The sequence below is a fragment of the Diadema setosum genome, chromosome 5 (assembly GCF_964275005.1).
Source record: "Diadema setosum chromosome 5, eeDiaSeto1, whole genome shotgun sequence".
NCBI lineage: Eukaryota > Metazoa > Echinodermata > Echinoidea > Diadematoida > Diadematidae > Diadema > Diadema setosum.
Genome location: NC_092689.1, coordinates 9,373,371 through 9,392,475, shown reverse-complemented (window position 1 = coordinate 9,392,475; position 19,105 = coordinate 9,373,371). Strand labels below are relative to the sequence as shown.

Below are 19,105 nucleotides of genomic sequence, written 5' to 3'. Positions count from 1 at the left end.
TCAATTTTTGGAATAATTTAGAACACTCTGGAGAAAACAAACTTTCGGGGATGATATATAGAGTTTTGAAAGTTTTGTATAATGAAAATGTATATCAGTGTTTGTGGCTGAAAAAAGTAAAAACTACCATTGATATGTTGGGAATGTCAGATTTGTGGTTTAAATGCGAAACGACAAATAGTACTTGGATAAAATGTTCAATTGATCAACGTTTGAAAGATTGTTTGTCTCAAAACTGGTACTCTGCTATGTATAATAATCCTCAATGCATTAACTACAGAATCTTAAAAAGTCTCTTCAATTAGAAAAAATTTATTACTGATCTTCCTAAAAAATATCGAATACGTTTTTGTAGATTCCGCTGCCAAAATCATCGTCTTCCTATAGTTACAGGGAGATATGAGAATGTTAAGAGAAGTAAAAGAGTATGCAATCTTTGTCAATTACAACTAATTGGAGATGAATTCCATTCTTTGTTTGTTTGTCCGGCTCTTTCCACGGAGAGAAAATTGTATCTAGACAGTAACTTCACAAAAAGGCCAAATACTTTCAAAATGGAAAAATTATTTAATACAACCAACTTAGGCACACTTTTAAATCTGGCTAAATATTGCAATACCATAATGCTTCGTTTTTAATCTTCTTTAGTCATGTAATTAATCAAAATAGTTTGGCTAATCATCAAGCAATTGTTTTTTTGTAATACTTTGTCGTGTATATAATGTACAAAATTTTACAATTATTGTTATTTTTTGTTTTCTGTTGCTGCTGGTGCCCTGTTACGCACCATTGTTTTACTGTTAAAGTTCACCTTTAGATATATTAATATGCCAAATAATTTCACATTATTTCTTATCTAAGGTTATACAAATTGATTTTCGATATACATAATTTTTTCCTCTATGTGTAAATATGTTTTATACTTCAGTGTAAATATGTTTCATCATATTACTGTGTAAATTAGTTTCAAACTGGATTAAGTGTAAATATGTGTAATAGTGTAAAAGTGTTTAAAAAAATCTGTATCAAAGTGTAAATATGTTTCATGTTAATAATCATGTTGAAATTGCGTTCTCCAACACCCTAATGGGATGACATGAGAATAAAATTACTGTCATTACTGTCATTACTGTCATTGAAGTTGTTTTGTTGTTTATCAAGCGTCTTTGATTGTCTTTTCAGTATGGCGATCACGAACTGCGTGTAAATTGTCTGAAATAGGGCCGAGTTTTCCCTGAGACCGAGTTAGTCTGGATCCTTCTGGAATAAAAGTCGGTATGCCGACTCTTATTTTTGATCTTGAATTACTCCAAAACAACTGCTCATCCCGGCAAATCGCGTCAGCCAGGTAAGTTTTTTGGTAGACTCTTTCGATATATTGCAAGCAAATATGAAATGGTGGCAGACGGTTTCCCAAACCCTTACCAAAACTATGTTTTCACTTTAACGTCATACGCACTGGTCTGCCAACAGCTATGGTAATCAATGTTAGAGTGAAAGGACGTATGAAGTTACATTTAGTTTATGAGCATGTTTATATTACATGCAGTTGATATCTTGATCTAGTGCATTCAATTCGATTTCATTATGTCATATATATTTGGGACTATCTCACTGGAGAAGAAGTCGGAAAAACTACAATTACCCTTTTGATGAAACTACTACAATTATCATCAACAATTTCTGCAGAGTTAATCACTGATATTTATGCAAAAATTAAAAACCACGTTAAGAACTACAGACAAAAAAAAAAAAAAAATCATATGAGCATTTTTCACGCTAAGACGTAAAAAAAAAATTCAGTCCAACTTTAACATTGAGAGTTAAGTCTTTCACCAAATTCATCAGTCATTTATGTACAATGTATTTCAAATTGCATTTATAGTGCCTTTTTCAGCATCGCGGCTTTAATCAATGTATTACACTTTCCTGCTAAAGAACACTGCGTGTTTAAGAGAGGAGTCGGTATTGTCGGGTGCTGGTTGAAGAAACTCCTTGGTAGAGGTAACCTCGTGTGTTTACTTCCTCCTGGTGACTCTGAGGAGGATCTTGCCTTCCGCTGGTTTGATCGTGAACCCACTTGCGGGTTTGGCCTCTTCGATGGTCTGAGTCGACTGGAAGGAGAACCTTCTGAGAAGGTTGGCGAGGGTAATCCTAGCTTCCAGCATAGCGAACTTCTGACCTGTTCAATCGTCAAACCAAAATGAAATTTGTTATCGTATACCCATTCAACCTTGCATCTTAAGCATGCTTTAAAAGAATTTTCTTTCTCTTATTCATTCATACAATCAGTCTTTCATTTATTACATTATTGTCATTGTTTTGGGCAACTACGTTATATACCAACTTGAACAAATCTGTCCGTATCAAATCTAAAAAGCAGTCTTATGTAAAACGAAAAATTCCACGCCATCCACACAGCAACGCATGTCTGCAAAGTAACTTCCGAGATTATATCCTTTGTGACATCACAGGGGATGGTGGTACGTCATTATGGAGCAGAGTGCATAATTACCTATTGATTATGTCTGATGCTACGCCCCTGCCTCCAGTTATTCATGTTGGTTGGTATGATTATGATATGCTTGGGGATATCTATCATTTTACAATGCTGTCCATTTATAGCTTGTATTGCTTTATTCTTCCTCATGGGCAAATGTCACATGACATTTATAATGTTAAAAGCTATAGACCCTACCATCTAAATCATGGATGTAACATGATGTTTTTTAAATCAGAGTTTTATTTCCACATGTGACTAATCAATTGTACAAGACACACTAATACACATCAATTCTCCTCGCTCCCAGCCTCCACTAAACATAGAAAGAAAGAAAGAAAAAGAAAGAAAGAAAGAAAGAAAGAGAGAGATAGAGAGAGAGAGAGGGGGGGGGGGGAGAAATGGAAAGACTTTTAGATGTTGCAGATGATGATATTAATATCAGTAGACCAACCGATGCAATTTCTTCCTCCGGCCGAGAACGGAAGATAGGCGTATGGATGTCTCTTGGTACAGTTTTCCGGAAGAAAACGATCTGGGTCAAATCTCTCCGGGTCCGGAAACTGTTCCGGGTCATAGTGAAGGCTGCTGATTACTAACGTGATATCCGTTTCCTTCGGGACAAGTTTTCCTTCTGAATGAAAACAACGTTTCAGAAATAAATGCTACACGTTTTCAACAGTCTTTGATCATTACGTGATCAAAATATAGATTTCCCGGTCGATGTCATTGCTTTGTAATTCAAGTTCACATCAAAATATTAAAAGCTTTAATTTTCAATGAAGTTTTTGATGAAAAGTTACGTAATTTTAGATCCTAATAAAATTCCTATGCCATTTGTTATTTTATACGGTCAGTACTTTTTGTGTGCTGACAACGAAAGGATAGAAATGGATTCTCATAGTGCCCTTGCATGCCGATTAAAACATATTCTAAGCGATGTCGTTCTTGAAAGGAAAACACGAAAGCAAAGATAAAGTGGAAAACAACATGCACTATGATCTGATGAGTTATTAGAATAACTAATGCATGTAATTTGAGAAAGATGGTAAGACCAATATGTAATCATACATAATTGTACTAACAGACCAAGACATACCGAGCATTATATCACAGTCGAGTTTCCTCGAGATCACTGGAACAGAGGGAAAGAGGCGCAGACTCTCCTTCATGACTAAGGACAGATATGACATGTTGCCCAAATCCTCAGAGGTAACATAGCGGTTACTCTCCCCTGGCGTCCAAGTCAGGGTTGGGGAGAATGGAATAGGAAACGTGAGGGGGGGGGGGAAGGAAACATAGGGGCACATTAAGGGGAACGATCAATTCTGCTTGCAAAATCTGCTTGAAGTACCTGGTCTGATTTCAAGCTACATGCTACTTATTAATACGTAGAGAATTCTTCACTGCCCAAAACTAAACCGAACACAATCAAACACGTTTTCCAAACATAATATTGAATCCTTTGTCCTTTAGCGACGAAATACCTCACTACTTTTTTCTTTTTTTCTTCATAATTTGATCTCATGTCAGTTGACATTGATTCCTATGATTTTGTTTTATATCTGTTTGTAGTTTCATTAATTCATCATTCGTTCTTTTATGCATTTTCTGAGGGTTCCATTTCAGTGGGACCCTCCATTTCCATTTGCATCCTTACTTAATTTGTACTATACATATGTATAATAATATATCTAACAAAATATAAAAAATATAATTATGGATTCTTGATTTTGTTACTCACTTTCACATGTATTTTGTTAATTTACGTTTTTGCAATATGTTCTGCTTCTACATCTTATATAGTTGTTTTAATGTTTTTGTCGTGGAAATGAAAATAGATTTGAACTTTGAACGTAATAACTTTTACATTGATAATTAAGTGCAGTAAAATGACAGCATCGTGCGGGGTCATAAATTCGTACAGCAGATGCCTAGCGCCCAGCTTTAAAAGAGATAGATTCCCCCCCCCCCCCAATTTTATGAAATTGAATTCCAAAACGAAATACTGTTACAGATACATCTACAAGTCTGGGATATATATATGTATATATATATATATATAATATACAGATATATATATATATATGATATATATAATATATATATATGTAATATATATATATATATATATATAATATATATATGTATACATATATGATTATATATATACATCAATTGCTGAATTTTCCTTATCATTTTAGGCATGCTAACATCGAATGGACCTGAGCAAACACGAGATCCTACCTAGCACTTTGTCAATCTCTTCATGAAGGCGGGCTTGCACTCCGGGATGGAGTCCAATGAGAAGTAAAGCCCAGCTCATGGCTGTAGCAGTTGTATCATGGCCCTGGGTTGGATGTGAGTGGAAAAGTGCAAACTTATTCCAAGGTATATGTGTTAGGTTGTGCGTCACACTGAGATAATCAAAAATCTATTAAGTGTTGGAAGAAAATTTCTAGGAGAGGAAAATCGACGCATTGCTCTTATCTTAATAGAAGATAGATAGTGTTGAATGAGTGTTATGCTCTTTGTTTTAGAAGTGCTTTCAGCTATTAATGAAGCTTTAGTACAAACTACAGGTGGTACCTACATGAAGGTAATAAATTTATGCAATGTAATTACTGGAAAAAAAAATAATTATGTCTTAAACATCATAACGATTAATTCTAATTATTCCTATTCAATAAAATCTTAATCTCATTACAAATGTCCCATGCATCTGCCATGAAGTCTATTTCTGAATTAACATATCTGTAATAATGATTGTAAGCATGTTTCAAACCCGAATTTTTTGATTAATTTTGATTAATTCTTCTTTATGACAAATTGTCTGAGTATGACAACTGTAAAACATTTGTGAGATTAACTAATTTTTGTTAAGAAGATATTTCTTTTTTTTTTCCTTTGCTTTTACCGCGAACATGAAGGTATCCACTTCCTCCTGGATGTCCTGCATGGTAAAGTTAGGGTCTTCCCTGTGCATCTGGATGAGAAGGTCCAGGAATGCTAGTCGTTTCTTTTTGCCTGCAACAGCGCCCTCGTCACCATTACTGATGTCACTAGGCTCTACCGCTTGATTTAGTCTCTGTTGAATCACCTGATACATAAAGCAAACAGACCGTCGCTAAGTTTTCAGAATCTTGTCTTTATAAAATTGCCTGTGTTTAATACACATGCATACACAGGCACACTGACAAAAAATGTACAAAGAGAAAATATATAATGCACAAAAAGAACCAATCAGGAAACAAAAGTGCACGGATAACAAAAAGCAATTCATATACATCTAAAAGATAATTTGATTATGCGACAAAAAAAAATACTGATCTGATTTTATACCTGATACACATAATTATTCTAGATAACATGGTAATTCTTTCAATTGACGGTAAGTTGGGTAAAAGATCAAGAAAAAGGAGAACATGGAAAATAGAGCAGGAATGAGAATGGAGGTGAGGAGGGAAGAGAGAGAGAGAAAGAGTGAGCAAGGAACAGAAGGGAGGAGAAAATGAAGAAGAGGGCGACGGAAAAATAGAAGGTAGACACAGAATTAAAGCAGAAGAAATGAAGAGATGAGGTAGAAAACCTAAAAAAAAAGGAATAACTAAGTAAAAAGAAGTGCATGTCACGTGAAGATAATATGAATTCTGAGTTATTGCATTTTCAAATATGTTACTAGTACAGATGTCAAAAAAAGTGGGAAAATGTCATCCGAAAGTGATATAAAACATAAAACTTACACTATCATAATACTGAATACGAATATAGATATAAAAAAAAATACAACGCTTGTCATTCTATTATAATATGGATTCTTAATCAAGACACGTTATTACATTAAATGAATATCATATTTAGCATTTTACAGACATACTAATGATGTAACAGAGTTGTACTTCATCCTATACATGTTTTTTCGAAAAAAAAAATCAGTATTTTATTCTAATGTATTGAAAACCGTGTTATTTGAATATTAAAAAAAAAAATAATTCCAACTTCATTTCATCCTGGTCCACATCATCATTAAAAATAAATAACACAATTAATTAAATAACACAAAATGAGTAACTCCGAACTTGCTAATTGCCCAGACATTGCTGAAAATGAGGAAACACCCTTGTGGGCTATACATACCAATGGCAATACATTGCAGCGTAGGGACGTCGTAAAAACCATTCATTATACATAATGATTTCTTGAGGATTTCAGTGAGTACGAGATTCTTTCATCAGATGCTCTTACGGATTTGGTTGTTCCGTGGAGTATCTCCAAAAATCTCTTCTGACGTGCTCCTACTTCTGTCAGTCGGAAGATTGGGTGATACCACAACAACAGGGATTTGAATCTCATTAAGGTTGTCTCTACCATTCTAGTTTAACAGCACACACACATGCGAACAGAATAACGAAACATAGAGGAAAAATAAAAAGTGATATTCAAAGTGATATGGAGATAAATCACACAAGAAACAGTTTGCGCTTTTAGTCTAGACAATCATTTAAGATTATAAAGCGTACTGAACATGAATTTCCCCGTCCGAAGAAAAGTAATCATATGAATGATTGCCTTTGCACAAAGTACCTCGAAAATGACGCAGATGAGAACACGATGTAATTTTCATGAATCATTCTGTTATTGAAGTGTAAAAAGGGGTGTTATTCCTGATTTAATAACATCAGAATAGTGATCGGATACATGTTTCAAGATTTGAGACTGGGATGTAATTGCGGTTGAATTGAAAACTGGAAATTTCAAAATTTTATGTGCAATCTAAATAACAAGTTGTGATAGGATGACATCATCATCTCACTATTTGTATATTCTTGTTGACTGTTCAAGAACGGATTCCTGAAGAATCAGGGAATAGTTTATCAACTCATTTACTTTTTTTCGTCCGATTTTGATCAAGTTTTCATTGTTGTTCAAAACAATCTTGACTCCTTTTCAGATTAACTTTAAACTGCACCTGTATTTTCCCTTTAAACGCTAGGGAGAAGAGAATGTGGTTCTATTTATATAAAAAACAAGAACCCAACCACAGATATCCTGCGCTCAAAGCTCAAAATTCAATCAAAATTAACAAACTACCGTACTCAAGCATTAACTTATTTTATTTAGAACAATACGTGATAACATACCCGTGGACGGCATGGACGTATTCACTGTTACTGTCTCCTTGTGCATTGATGTGTTTGCCCATGGCAGTGTCTGCAAATATGATATGGGCATTAAAAATGTGCAAGATTCTGGCGACGTGGTAGAGACTACCTATGGACTATTTAAGCATTAAACTGCTTTCGTATTTTCTTTTTCGATTTGTCACGCCTACTTGTTAGTTACAGAGATGACATGTCGAACTGCACTATATGTTTTGTTTCTGGATTTAAAAAAAAAATTATAGACCTATAGTTGCATACATAATACACACGTACACACTTTCATACAAACATCAAACATAACTAAATATCAATCAACAGGTTGAAGAGTGTAGAATAAATGAATATCAAATTTGCCTGAAAAGATATTTCAAAGAAAATTACGTGAGGAATGCATAAAAGCCTGATGCCGTTTTTTTTTTTTCAAATAGTGCGCCTTTTGGTATGAAGAGGAGTGCCCTTTCATATCTTGTGTTCCTTGATTTAACTTTCTAAAAGTGGCTCTTTGTGCATGTTGTGAAATTTGCTGGTGAGCTGAAATACGATGAAATACTTTGTTCTTAGTTCGACCCTTACCACAAATAACGTCGAGGGCGCAGTAGGTTACCAGCGGGAATATGTTGACAGGGTCACTTTTGTCTGCAAACGCGTCCAGCTTCTCTGCCAAGATGTTGCTCTGCTCGTTGTAAACATCCATGAAGTTTTGGAGGATGGAAAAGTGAAAAGCTGGTGTCAACATCTTACGGCGTTGGAACCACTTCTTGCCGGAACTGCGGGAATCATTTTCATCACATTTAATATAAAAAAAAAAAGAATAAAGAAAAACACCAAATTTATGAACATCTGCGTATAAAAGAGAGAGTAAACCTGCAATGTCTTCCATTTTGATAATCAAAACGAATCTATTGCAACTGATTGACAAAGTGCCCAGCATCGACGTAAATAAGCACTGAATTGATCAGTATTTTAGTAGTAGCCGTGATTAAAAAAAATCATGGGCGTACATACTTGAGCAGCATTCGAACCTATGACCTCCTGATCTCCGGTCGTATAGGTTCGAATCCTGCTCGAGTATGTACGCCCATGATTTTTTTTTTAGCATGGCTACTACTAAAACACTGATCAATACAGTGCATATTTACGTAGATGCAGGGCAATTTGTCAATCAGTTGCAATGGAAACATCTCGACGGAAGAATTTCATGAATTTGAAAAACGAATCTATTTCAAAAGCACAAACCAAATCTGCCATATCAACTTAGAAATCACCTTTTGTTTTATATTCTGTAGCCCGCCGTAGAGGTAGGGTGGCATGAACACCTAATAACTGGACTGTGTTTTGATCACACTAATTTACACTTCATATAGTTCAGTTGCAATGATTTCTATTCTAGTTGTACATCAAAACTCGATGATTGTAGGGAAATAGGCATGTTTGTTGTGTGCCTTCGTACCTGAGAAGTAATCCGAGACCGAGCCATGGTTTGACGAAGTCGTAGCCGAATCCCTTGTCCATGTGTCGGCTGTTGTTCAAGATTGCCTGTATAGAAACGGTAATTGTAAAGAATTTCTCTCCCCCTTTCAATCACTGATGTTTATTTGACTTTTGGTTAGACAAAAGCAACAGTTGCACAACGAACATTTTATTCCAGGTGAGTGCATTTTGTATATTGACACTTGTCTGCAATACTTCATGGGGAAACGAAGGCAAGGCGGTAAATGAAATATAAAAAGAAAGTTTGCGCAAGCGTGACTGTCGTCCGACAATATGAGGAACTTGGTACATCTGAGAACCTATATTTAATAGTCAAATTTTTTGTATGGTCTGCGCACTGAACGATTGGGCTCAGATGATTTAAATGCACCACATGCCGAATTATTTCGGTTTTGAGTATTTAGTCCTCGAGAGAATCTACTCACTTGAATTTTTGACCGTTGTATTACATGTATATTTCTTAAAAACTTTTGATACCATTGACCGTTGCCTACGAGTGGTTCAGGTGTTAATGACAAAAACAAAAACAAAAACACTTTTTTTTTATAGCAGTGGTCATACATCTATTCTGCAACATGTCGACTGTGGTGTACCTGACGGAAACTTGCTTGGACATCATTCAGTTGTTCTTTACATAAACGGTATGGTGAATGCATAGCATTTCTTTCTCTTTAAGGGAGGGGGGGGGGGGCAGTGGGGTAAAAATTGAATTTTGTATTTCTGTGGAATCTCTGAAGTATAACCCTTCAGAACATACCGGATTTGTGGGATATACAGGTAATCATTTTTTTTCTAAATAAGGATTAGATAATCAATGTCAAGCATTTTTCTAACCGGAAGTGCTTATTTTCAAACCAAAAGTGGACCTTTTCAATCAATATCCAACCCAAAAATGAATTTTTGAAAATAACAGAAAATATACAAATTTCAACCAGAGTGTTTCCATGTTTTTTAAATGTAATATAATGCAGCCATCTTTAGTTCATATAGGGCCATGTTTACATGCCATGCCCTAATGAGATAATACAATGTCTCATGGTCCCTGGAAACTTGTACATTGCTCAAACATATGTTTGTTATTCAAGGGAATCGTAATACACAATTAACCAATATTGTTTACTTTAATTGCATATTTTCCAACATTCGCCAGTATTGGTTGTGTTATATACAGTGTATGTAGTAATCTATGTTTGTGCACAATTGGCCTGCCGTAGTTGTCTCGGCCACGGCAATAAACCAGATCCAAACCTCATCCGAATCGTCTACGGTTTCCCCTTTTATTTACTGGCGTGGTGGCAGCTGGATGCGAATTTAACGCCACCTAATTTGCTCTACCCTAGTCCAAGAGAAAGGAGAATCTCGCCTGATATACGCAGGAGTAGGCGTTCTGTTGTAATTTACAGTGATAATTCGGGTGACGTATATAGTATTTGGGCGATTTATAGTGTGTAGTCCCATGTAGTGATATGCACGTTGCATCAACAAAGCGATGCGCCGCCGTGGCCGGGTCCACCGGCTCCCCGTCGATGCAGCGACGCGCAGCCCCGGCCGCTGAGGCACCCAAGCGGGGGTGTCCCGCGGGCCAGCAGGTTGGCCTTGGCCAGCAATCCGCGTTGTCAGACGCGACAAAACGTGAACCTCCACACTTCCCTGCTACGGGGCAAGGGAATGATAATCAGGTCATACAGGTTGAAGTTCGAAGTGGCTCTGTCTGTAGTCTGATCAGTGAAACTGCAGCTGATATGCTTGGTTTAGAAATCCTTGTCGATGGGTCTGGATATGAGGATTACATTGATGTACCCCTTGGTCACTCAGGTGATCTTCCAGAGCTTGATATTGTTGGTATCGTTTCGTGTACATTATACCACAATGACTGTGACCTGATGTTTAACGGTTTCGTCGTAGATGATCATGTGATGAATGACGGTGTCGATGTGCTCGCAGGTGCAGATTTCATGGAGCAAAATGATATTGCTGTTCGTCCTTCGAAAGGTCAGATTATGTTTGGAGATGATACTATGTACACTTACAGTATCAGCGATCAATCCGCTGGCTATGATTCACATAACACTCATCACACACAAGCCGTTCATGTCAGTGTAATGGAGAAAGAGATACATGCGCATGATCACAATGAGTTTGAGTGTGAGATGGAAAATACAGAGGATGCTGAAGCAGAGTGTAAGCCACACAACATACAGCCTGAAGGTGTTGGTGTAGGCTTAATGGTGAAAGAGACAAAAGTGCAGGATCCAGGGTTTGAATGTGAGATGGGGAATACGGAAGATGAAGTAATGTTGTATGTGTTACTGAATTATGATGATGGACAGAGTGAGATCACTGCTGTGGACAAAGGTGATTGGTTTGAGTGTGAACAGAAATATGGGACAAATTCTGACAGTGATTCATGGACTTTTGTTCCTGCAGGTGTGGTTGGCATTGAAGTCTGTGGTGTTGAGAGTCCCAATATGGCCACTCCCTCCACTGAGCCCTGCTCTGTTCCTCCCTTCACTGAGCCCAGCTCTGTTCCTCCCTTCACTGAGCCTAGCTCTGTTACTCCCTCCACTGAGCCCAGCTCTGTTACTCCCTCCACTGAGCCCAGCTCTGTTCCTCCCTTCACTGAGCCCAGCTCTGTTCCTCCCTCCACTGAGCCTAGCTCTGTTACTCCCGTCACTGAGCCCAGCTCTGTTCCTCCCTTCACTGAGCCCAGCTCTGTTCCTCCCTTTACTGAGCCTAGCTCTGTGCCTCCCTTCACTGAGCCTAGCTCTGTTCCTCCCTTCACTGAGCCTAGCTCTGTTACCTTCTTCACTGAGTCTAGCACAAACATTTTCATGGGCAATACAAACCCTCACGCTGACACTGACATTACATTCACAGACACTTCACATCAACCACAAGTGAATTCACACATACACTCACAGTCTAACAACCAAGGTCAATACACGCCCATTGACAATTGGTGTAATACCTACAATGATCCTCAAAGTCACAATGAGCAGTACCAGTTTGTGGTAGCTACCTTACCTCAAGGTTTCTCCAAGTTTCTTCCCAGTCAGACAGGTGAGGACGCTCTTCCTGTCACGGATCATGTCCCTCTACCCAAGGTGTCAACCCACATGGACATGCGTGTATTTGGCATTGATCGACATCGTGCTAGTCATGGTTCTGCCTGTGTGGAGAAGACCACCGCGACATTCACCCATCAGCCAGTCGATGTCCTCAGTACTCGTTTGCAGGGTGAACTACCATCTTCTACAGGTTCTCCGCCTGGCTACTACCTCACTCCTGATGATGCCTCTCCCTCCTACACGCCGCCAGACAGTGAACACCAGTTCATGGTGGTCTTCAGCGTGGTCACCAAAATCCAACCAGAGGGTTTTCCTGCCTACAACAATGCTGTTCGCCTCCGCCTCCCTATGGATGACGTTGGCCTCGCCGATCGTGACACACACCCGACCTGGAAGGCTCCACCATGGCACAACGGCCTGTGCCTGTCCTGTTTGTGGTCCGAAGGAGATCCCTCCCCCTCTCCCGATGATGGAGTCTCGCGTGCATTCTACCAGATGATCCCCACCGAACATTCATCTGATGATCCCCGAGCTCCTACCCATGGCTTCGCTGATGTGGGTATCATGGATGTCCTACTCCCCTACGTGCTCCGGATTCCCCATCCCTCAGCACCCCCTGACTCCTCCCGCCCATCAGCGATAACCCGTGGTCCTCCCATGCCCCTATCTCCTCCAGGTTAATTGGTCATCTAAGTTGTATTCTGTACCCATGTTTGTAGTGTGTATCGATACATGTAGGTGCACAATGTTACGTGTGTGTTGATGTAATTCACATTTTTCCACATGCATCAACTGTATGTATCGTACGTTTTTATACCCACCTTTTTGTCATTGCACTAGGTAAACTTACATTTTGTAAAATGCTTTGGGTATTATTTGATGTTTTGATCATTTTGTGAATGTTCCCCCTTTTTTCGTACAGTTTTCTGTTTTGATTTTTCGAGATCTGAATCTTTTTCAAGTAAAGGTTTTTTGCCCTTTGGACTAAGGATGCAATGTGTGTTTTTGTAATTATTACCACTTTGGCTATCAGGCAGGAATATGGTGCCTTTTTGTTTTTAGTGTTCCTAGTATGGCAGCTCTGTACGACACTGTATTTCATTTTATACCAGTATTTAACCAGACATGTAGATAGACTGGACATGTACGATTTTTATCAGGGTTGATGTCAACATATCGTTGACTGTGTATGTCAATGCACAAGCCGTCTAGTTATTTTAATGTTCATTATTTAACCAGTTTCATTTTGACTCACAATAAGTTTGTTTTTGCAGCCTGTGCAAGTCCATACAAATATCTCATGCTGATGTCGTATTTAGCTAGCCTAAGATTATATTATTTGTCACTTGTTTTTATTGATGGTCATAGATTGTTTACTGACCAAATGTATAGGACACATGAGTGGAATCTACTGGTATGTATGATTTTTAAAGACAGTACACTTTTGTATTTGTCTATTCGCTTTTTCGGATACATATGTGGTATACTCATTTATTACTACAGGTATTGTATGTTGTTTTGTAAACATGGAGGATCAAAATTATGATAATTTTTTTAATACTAATGTTGATAAATGGTGGCAAACTTCCCTGCTTCCTGATTACTGTCCATGGTAAATTAGACTCGTATGACTGTATACATTGTATGTTTCCAGTACAGTATTCCAGATTTGTAGTTTTATCATGCCCATGCCCCTTATTAGCACAGTTTTGTTAATTGTTGCCATAAGATTGGCACATATATGTACAGCGTAAACATACTTACCGGTATGTACATATTTGTATTTTTACATAGTGTGGTTGTCTGGATTGTTTATTCACTATTATTGAGCAGGATTGATTCATGAAAACAAAACAGTGTTTTCCAGGTCTGCCCTGGTTATGTTATAATCCACATCCAGTTATGTTTTTATGAGTACCATGTACATTGCACGTGCTCAACTTAGTGAGGAATTTCATGTTTTATTCAGATGACCATGTATACTTAATGTATGATTATGATTATATATACATGTATACGGCTTTTTCAATTTTGTGTGATGCTTCACTAGTGTCATGTTAGCATAGTTAGTTAATTAATGGGGGAAGAGAAGATATTGGGATACAGTACACAATAGTGAGTTTGTTGTGAAATGTGATTTGTGTTCAGTTGTTGTCAGAAATCTAGGAACAATATGATGTTGGTAATTGAGTGGAGTTTGGTGCAAATACAGTGTACCGGTAGTTTACATGAATATGATGATTTTGTGTTTTTTTTGTGAAAATCGTAAAGCAAGTCAAGTTACATTTGTGTGTCGATATACTTGTATGCAGAGGTTAAATGGGCAAGATTTTTGTTGGACATTGATAGTCTGTATGATCAATATGTTTATGCATAAGGTTATCAATTGTTTGTTGACAGCGATAGAGTTTTGTTATTAACTACAGTATAGTGATTGTTATCACAGTGATGGGTGATATGCTAACTGTTCAGTTGTGGTTTTACTTAGTGATTAGTTTCAGTTTTTTCAGAGTGTTTGTAACAGAGGCAAGTTTGAGGTTGTATAAACGTATGATTGATTGCTAATGGAAAGTAATGATTAAGCTGTCAGAGAACAGAGGAAGAAAGAAGAAGTCACGCCAGTATTGGTTGTGTTATATACAGTGTATGTAGTAATCTATGTTTGTGCACAATTGGCCTGCCGTAGTTGTCTCGGCCACGGCAATAAACCAGATCCAAACCTCATCCGAATCGTCTACGGTTTCCCCTTTTATTTACCGGCGATTCATGTTTTCAGTCTAAAATTGCTATAACTTGAAAACTGTTAATCCAATTTTGCTGAAATTTGGAGGAAATATTTGTTTTTATATGATAAAACGGGTACTTATATTTTGAATAAAAGTATGTCAGTGGATATATAGGTTTTCTGTTTCCTCAAACAATTGTAATCAATCCATTAAACAGCAGAATATCTCAAAAAGCCGTCATTAAATTATTGCTATATCAACATAGTACTTGTCTTTGATTTAACTAAGCGATATACCTCTATAAACCTCTGAATAGTAGTGGTTGGAATTTTGATTCCCAAACATCAGAAATTTTTACCATGTCAAGTAAACTGTCTCTCTCTTATTTCAAGATATCTGGTCTCTTGGTTACCGTTTTTTTGTTTGTTTGTTTGTTTGTTTGTTTGTTTGTTTGTTTTTTTTTTTTTTTGGGGGGGGGGGTTCCTCAGGATCTAAGCTTTCCAACACTATCATGGTTTGTAGGGGTATCACAGAATAATTATATTTAATTGATCGCGGGTACCCGAAAACACGATATATTACCCCACTGCCCCCTTGATATTCGCTAATGACTAACGTATTTCTGTCTATCTCACCACTGCTGATGTATTGATTGATACCTGAAACACCGAATTGCTATAATCACTTTAGTGTATAAGAGTTAACAAATTGTCAAATTTTCAAGAAACCAAACGTATGCTTTTTAGAAACTTCTTGGAAAGTCTTCCAAGGAACATTTTCTTTGACGGTACAATGTTAAATGTATACTGTACTTTGCTATACTTTCTTGAACTGTGTCATACTCGCACGGGGAAACACAAATTTCTCATATATAGAGAGAATAATAGAAAAGAATTATAGAAAAAAAAAGGAAGATCTTCGTATTATTTGTAGCGAATCATATAGAGATGCCATACTAATGTTCTATTTCATGAGAACAACATTTCAAAGATCATCGATTCCTATCGTTTGCACTTAGGACAATTCATGTACAAACTTACAGGGATACAAGGATACAAAGCATTTTATTGTCTGTTAAGATGAATACAGAGTGAAATTCGCAATCTACTGGAATAACAAAAATGAAGAAGAAGGAAAAAAGAACAACAACATATATTGTACATATAATCATAATAGTATATAAAAACTAACAAACAACAAACAAAAGCATTATACAGACTTACAAACCCTCTTGTATTCGATCCCATATTCATCAAAAGGAAAACTTTTCACCCATGTCCTACCCGATAATCCTAAGACTTTTACTTGCCTTTGACAAGGGCAGTTTTGTTGGAAATGAAATAAGTGAAATGAAAATTACAGTGAACAATTTAGATACAATAATATACGAACTTAAAAGAAAGTGGTTGTTTTGTGACCATCTTCTGGTGGTAATCATTTTCACCTATTTGGGACAAAAGAACATCCAGGAAACAGTCGCGTGAACGGTGTAATGTCTCTCATTATAAAACCTTCACAGGTTAATACGCACAAACATTCTTTGCATTATTATGAAAAACTTTTGGCATGGTGGTTACTCGCCAGAAAGTCTTTCATAATCATCAACTTGTCTGTATCCTCTCTCAGTCACGTATTTTCGTTTTTCACTGTGAGAGAATAACTTATAAAAGCTTTAAACTTACCTCCATGTGTCTTGCAGCGTATATATTCAGAGATGGTTTGAGGCCAAGCCAAAATCTGACAATTCCACCCGTCTTCTGGCGATATTCATCCATCACTGTGTTCATGTGCACGAAGAACTCTTCGGGAGTCAAAAAAAAAGGGGAAAAAAAAAGAAAAATCTTCGATACATTCGGTCTACAAAAAAAAAAAAAAAAAAAAACACCCCCCCCCCAAAAAAAAAAAAACCCGCTGTTTTCGTATTTGGTACGTTTCAGGGTGAAATGACTACCAGTATACTACGTTTAAGAAACTTGGCTTAAGTCCTTCAGATAGCAACTGTACAGTGAAACTCACTATAATATATTACGCCTACATACCGGAAACCCTCTAGGAATATATTCCTTTCATTCTTTATATGATCTTGTCAAGTCATACAAACCTCTTGAATCTGTGCTGAACTGGTGGATGTTGCCGATTAACGGAAGGGCCGGAGGTCCCTGGAATTCGCTGATCAGTAAGTAGATACGAATTAGCCTGGCCATATAGTAGACTATAATTGACGTCACAACGAAGATAGCAGCCCAAATCCCTATGCCTAGTCCAGCTCCCATGGTTACCAGTTTCACGGTCTTCCCAATCTATCAGATGGTTTGCTTTGAAATTAAAAGAAAAACATAAACAATTAGATTGTGGAATAAATGAGGAACAATGACACCGGTCACGAACCGTCCATGGTAACAGTTTGTGTTTTATTGTATAGTAACAGCGATAAACCATTCTTGCTATTATTTGGACCGGTAACATCGGAGAAATTTATAGAACTTGTAATTAGGACTTTCAGAGATATGTACATTACATGGGTGGACTTAGATTTTGTGAGGTAGTGAATAGTCATTCCTCCTGCTCTTATTCACATTGACTACAAAATCTATACTGGTGTCGCAGAACAGTCCCATAACAAACGTATTCACGTTGTTCTCGTTGTCTCGGCACAACTGCGATGCATACCCGTGATTCAAACTGCAGAACGTTCGTCCAGTATAATACAGGATGAATATGAAGCACATGTTTTCCGTTCTTTGTGTGTTTACCCACGAATCATATGGGCTGTGCCCGCGGGACAAAAAAAAAATTTCAGCCTTTCTCGTCGCCAACTGCTGCTGTTTTCTGCAGGTGATTTTGTGGTCTCTACATGTATGGCCTCGAAAATGAATCTCTAACAACTTGAACAACCGTTGAATAAAAATACAACAAAAACTTTGAACACGACGTTGAGAAGTGCCCATAAAATAATACACATGAGATGTTATTATCATCATATGCACGCATTTCCTCAACACCGACTGCCCCCTCAATAGTAGGGCCTAAACTGCACCGTGTTTGAACTTTCGAACTTTTTGCAACTGAGTTGAACCGAGACGCATTCACATTGCCATAAGTCATGGTACAACTATGGTCAGTGATGGAACGGCAAGCAGCCTAGTTCTATTCATTCATTTTTTTGACCGTGCAACAACCATGACAACAAACTACCATGGTGCGTAGCCACATTGTCACCCGTGTATGTACAACTGAGGTACAACATCGACACAGTTTCGGAACAAATGGGCAGTGCAAAAATTAATGCAGTATTATGCTACGAATGAACATGATGAATAGCTGTACAGAAAATGTATCTGTTTAATACATGTACTTACGAGTGATCAGCTGGACACAAAAATCACGACAAAATTCTCTCAGTCGTCGCGTACGGTTTCAAAAGTGTCGCACCCCTCGTCAGACAATCTCTACTTGAGGGAAATTAGTTCGTCTCTCAGTGCTGCACCCACCGCTAGTCGTTCAACAAGTCTCAAATGCAAAATTTCTCTTTGACTGGATGCCACTACTACAATATCTGTGTCATTGAATTGAATTGAATTGAATTGAAAAGGTGTTTTATTGATCAATATCCATCGCAGCCCGAAGGCTGAATTACAGACATTATTAACAAACTCAGATTACTCAGAGTTGAGAATAAACTCATCATGAATAAAAGTTAAGCCTACTTTTTCAGATGATATGAGTAACAAACAGAAGGGGGAAACTGGCGTTTTATTATTACATTCCTGGCAGCTTATCGAGGCAAAGAATACTACCTTTATATAGTTGGACATTGTACCTTTCATGTTCATCTTTGCAAACACTCAATAGATCCAGGACGCATTGATATTGTACATAATATAATTTTCCCACGACATTACATTATGTTGCTACATTTATGTGTGTGTTTTACATCAAGTGCAGTTGATATTCGATCTAGAACTCTGAGCTCGTCATAATTATGGTCCATAGTTCCCGCTCAATGGTCCTAGACCTTTCATTGTATAGGACTAGTTAGTATACGATTCCTTACTGCGTTCAACCTTCACAAGCTGCACCGCGTAACTGTCCTAAACCTTATAGTAGTCAGTGCATGCTTCCTATTTAATGTCATTGTTTTCAGCGTGGGATTGATAT

General features: G+C 37.5%; 1 protein-coding gene across 1 annotated transcript; it reads right to left on the bottom strand.

The window, feature by feature from the left end:
* Nucleotides 1-2,018: 2,018 nt before the first annotated feature.
* On the bottom strand, nt 2,019-17,220 carry LOC140229061 (cytochrome P450 4V2-like). Its single transcript, XM_072309321.1, has 11 exons — nt 17,049-17,220; nt 16,630-16,748; nt 9,113-9,198; nt 8,236-8,429; nt 7,642-7,711; nt 6,746-6,872; nt 5,418-5,600; nt 4,748-4,850; nt 3,600-3,734; nt 2,955-3,134; nt 2,019-2,182 (listed from the first exon to the last, which is right to left on the bottom strand). Exons 1-11 carry the CDS (start codon nt 17,218-17,220, stop codon nt 2,019-2,021), a joined length of 1,533 nt encoding a protein of 510 aa, XP_072165422.1.
* Between the last annotated feature and the right edge of the window lie 1,885 nt (nt 17,221-19,105).

Bases quoted from the DNA above. Each gene is read 5' to 3' on its own strand.
- LOC140229061 (XM_072309321.1), bottom strand. From the start codon at position 17,220: ATGGGAGCTGGACTAGGCATAGGGATTTGGGCTGCTATCTTCGTTGTG. The intron at 8,430-9,112 runs GTACGAAGGCAC...TGATTCCCGCAG, and splicing joins GGTCTCGGATTACTTCTCAG to TTCCGGCAAGAAGTGGTTCC. The intron at 5,601-6,745 runs GTAAGAGCATCT...TTTATGTATCAG, and splicing joins TCCACGGAACAACCAAATCC to GTGATTCAACAGAGACTAAA.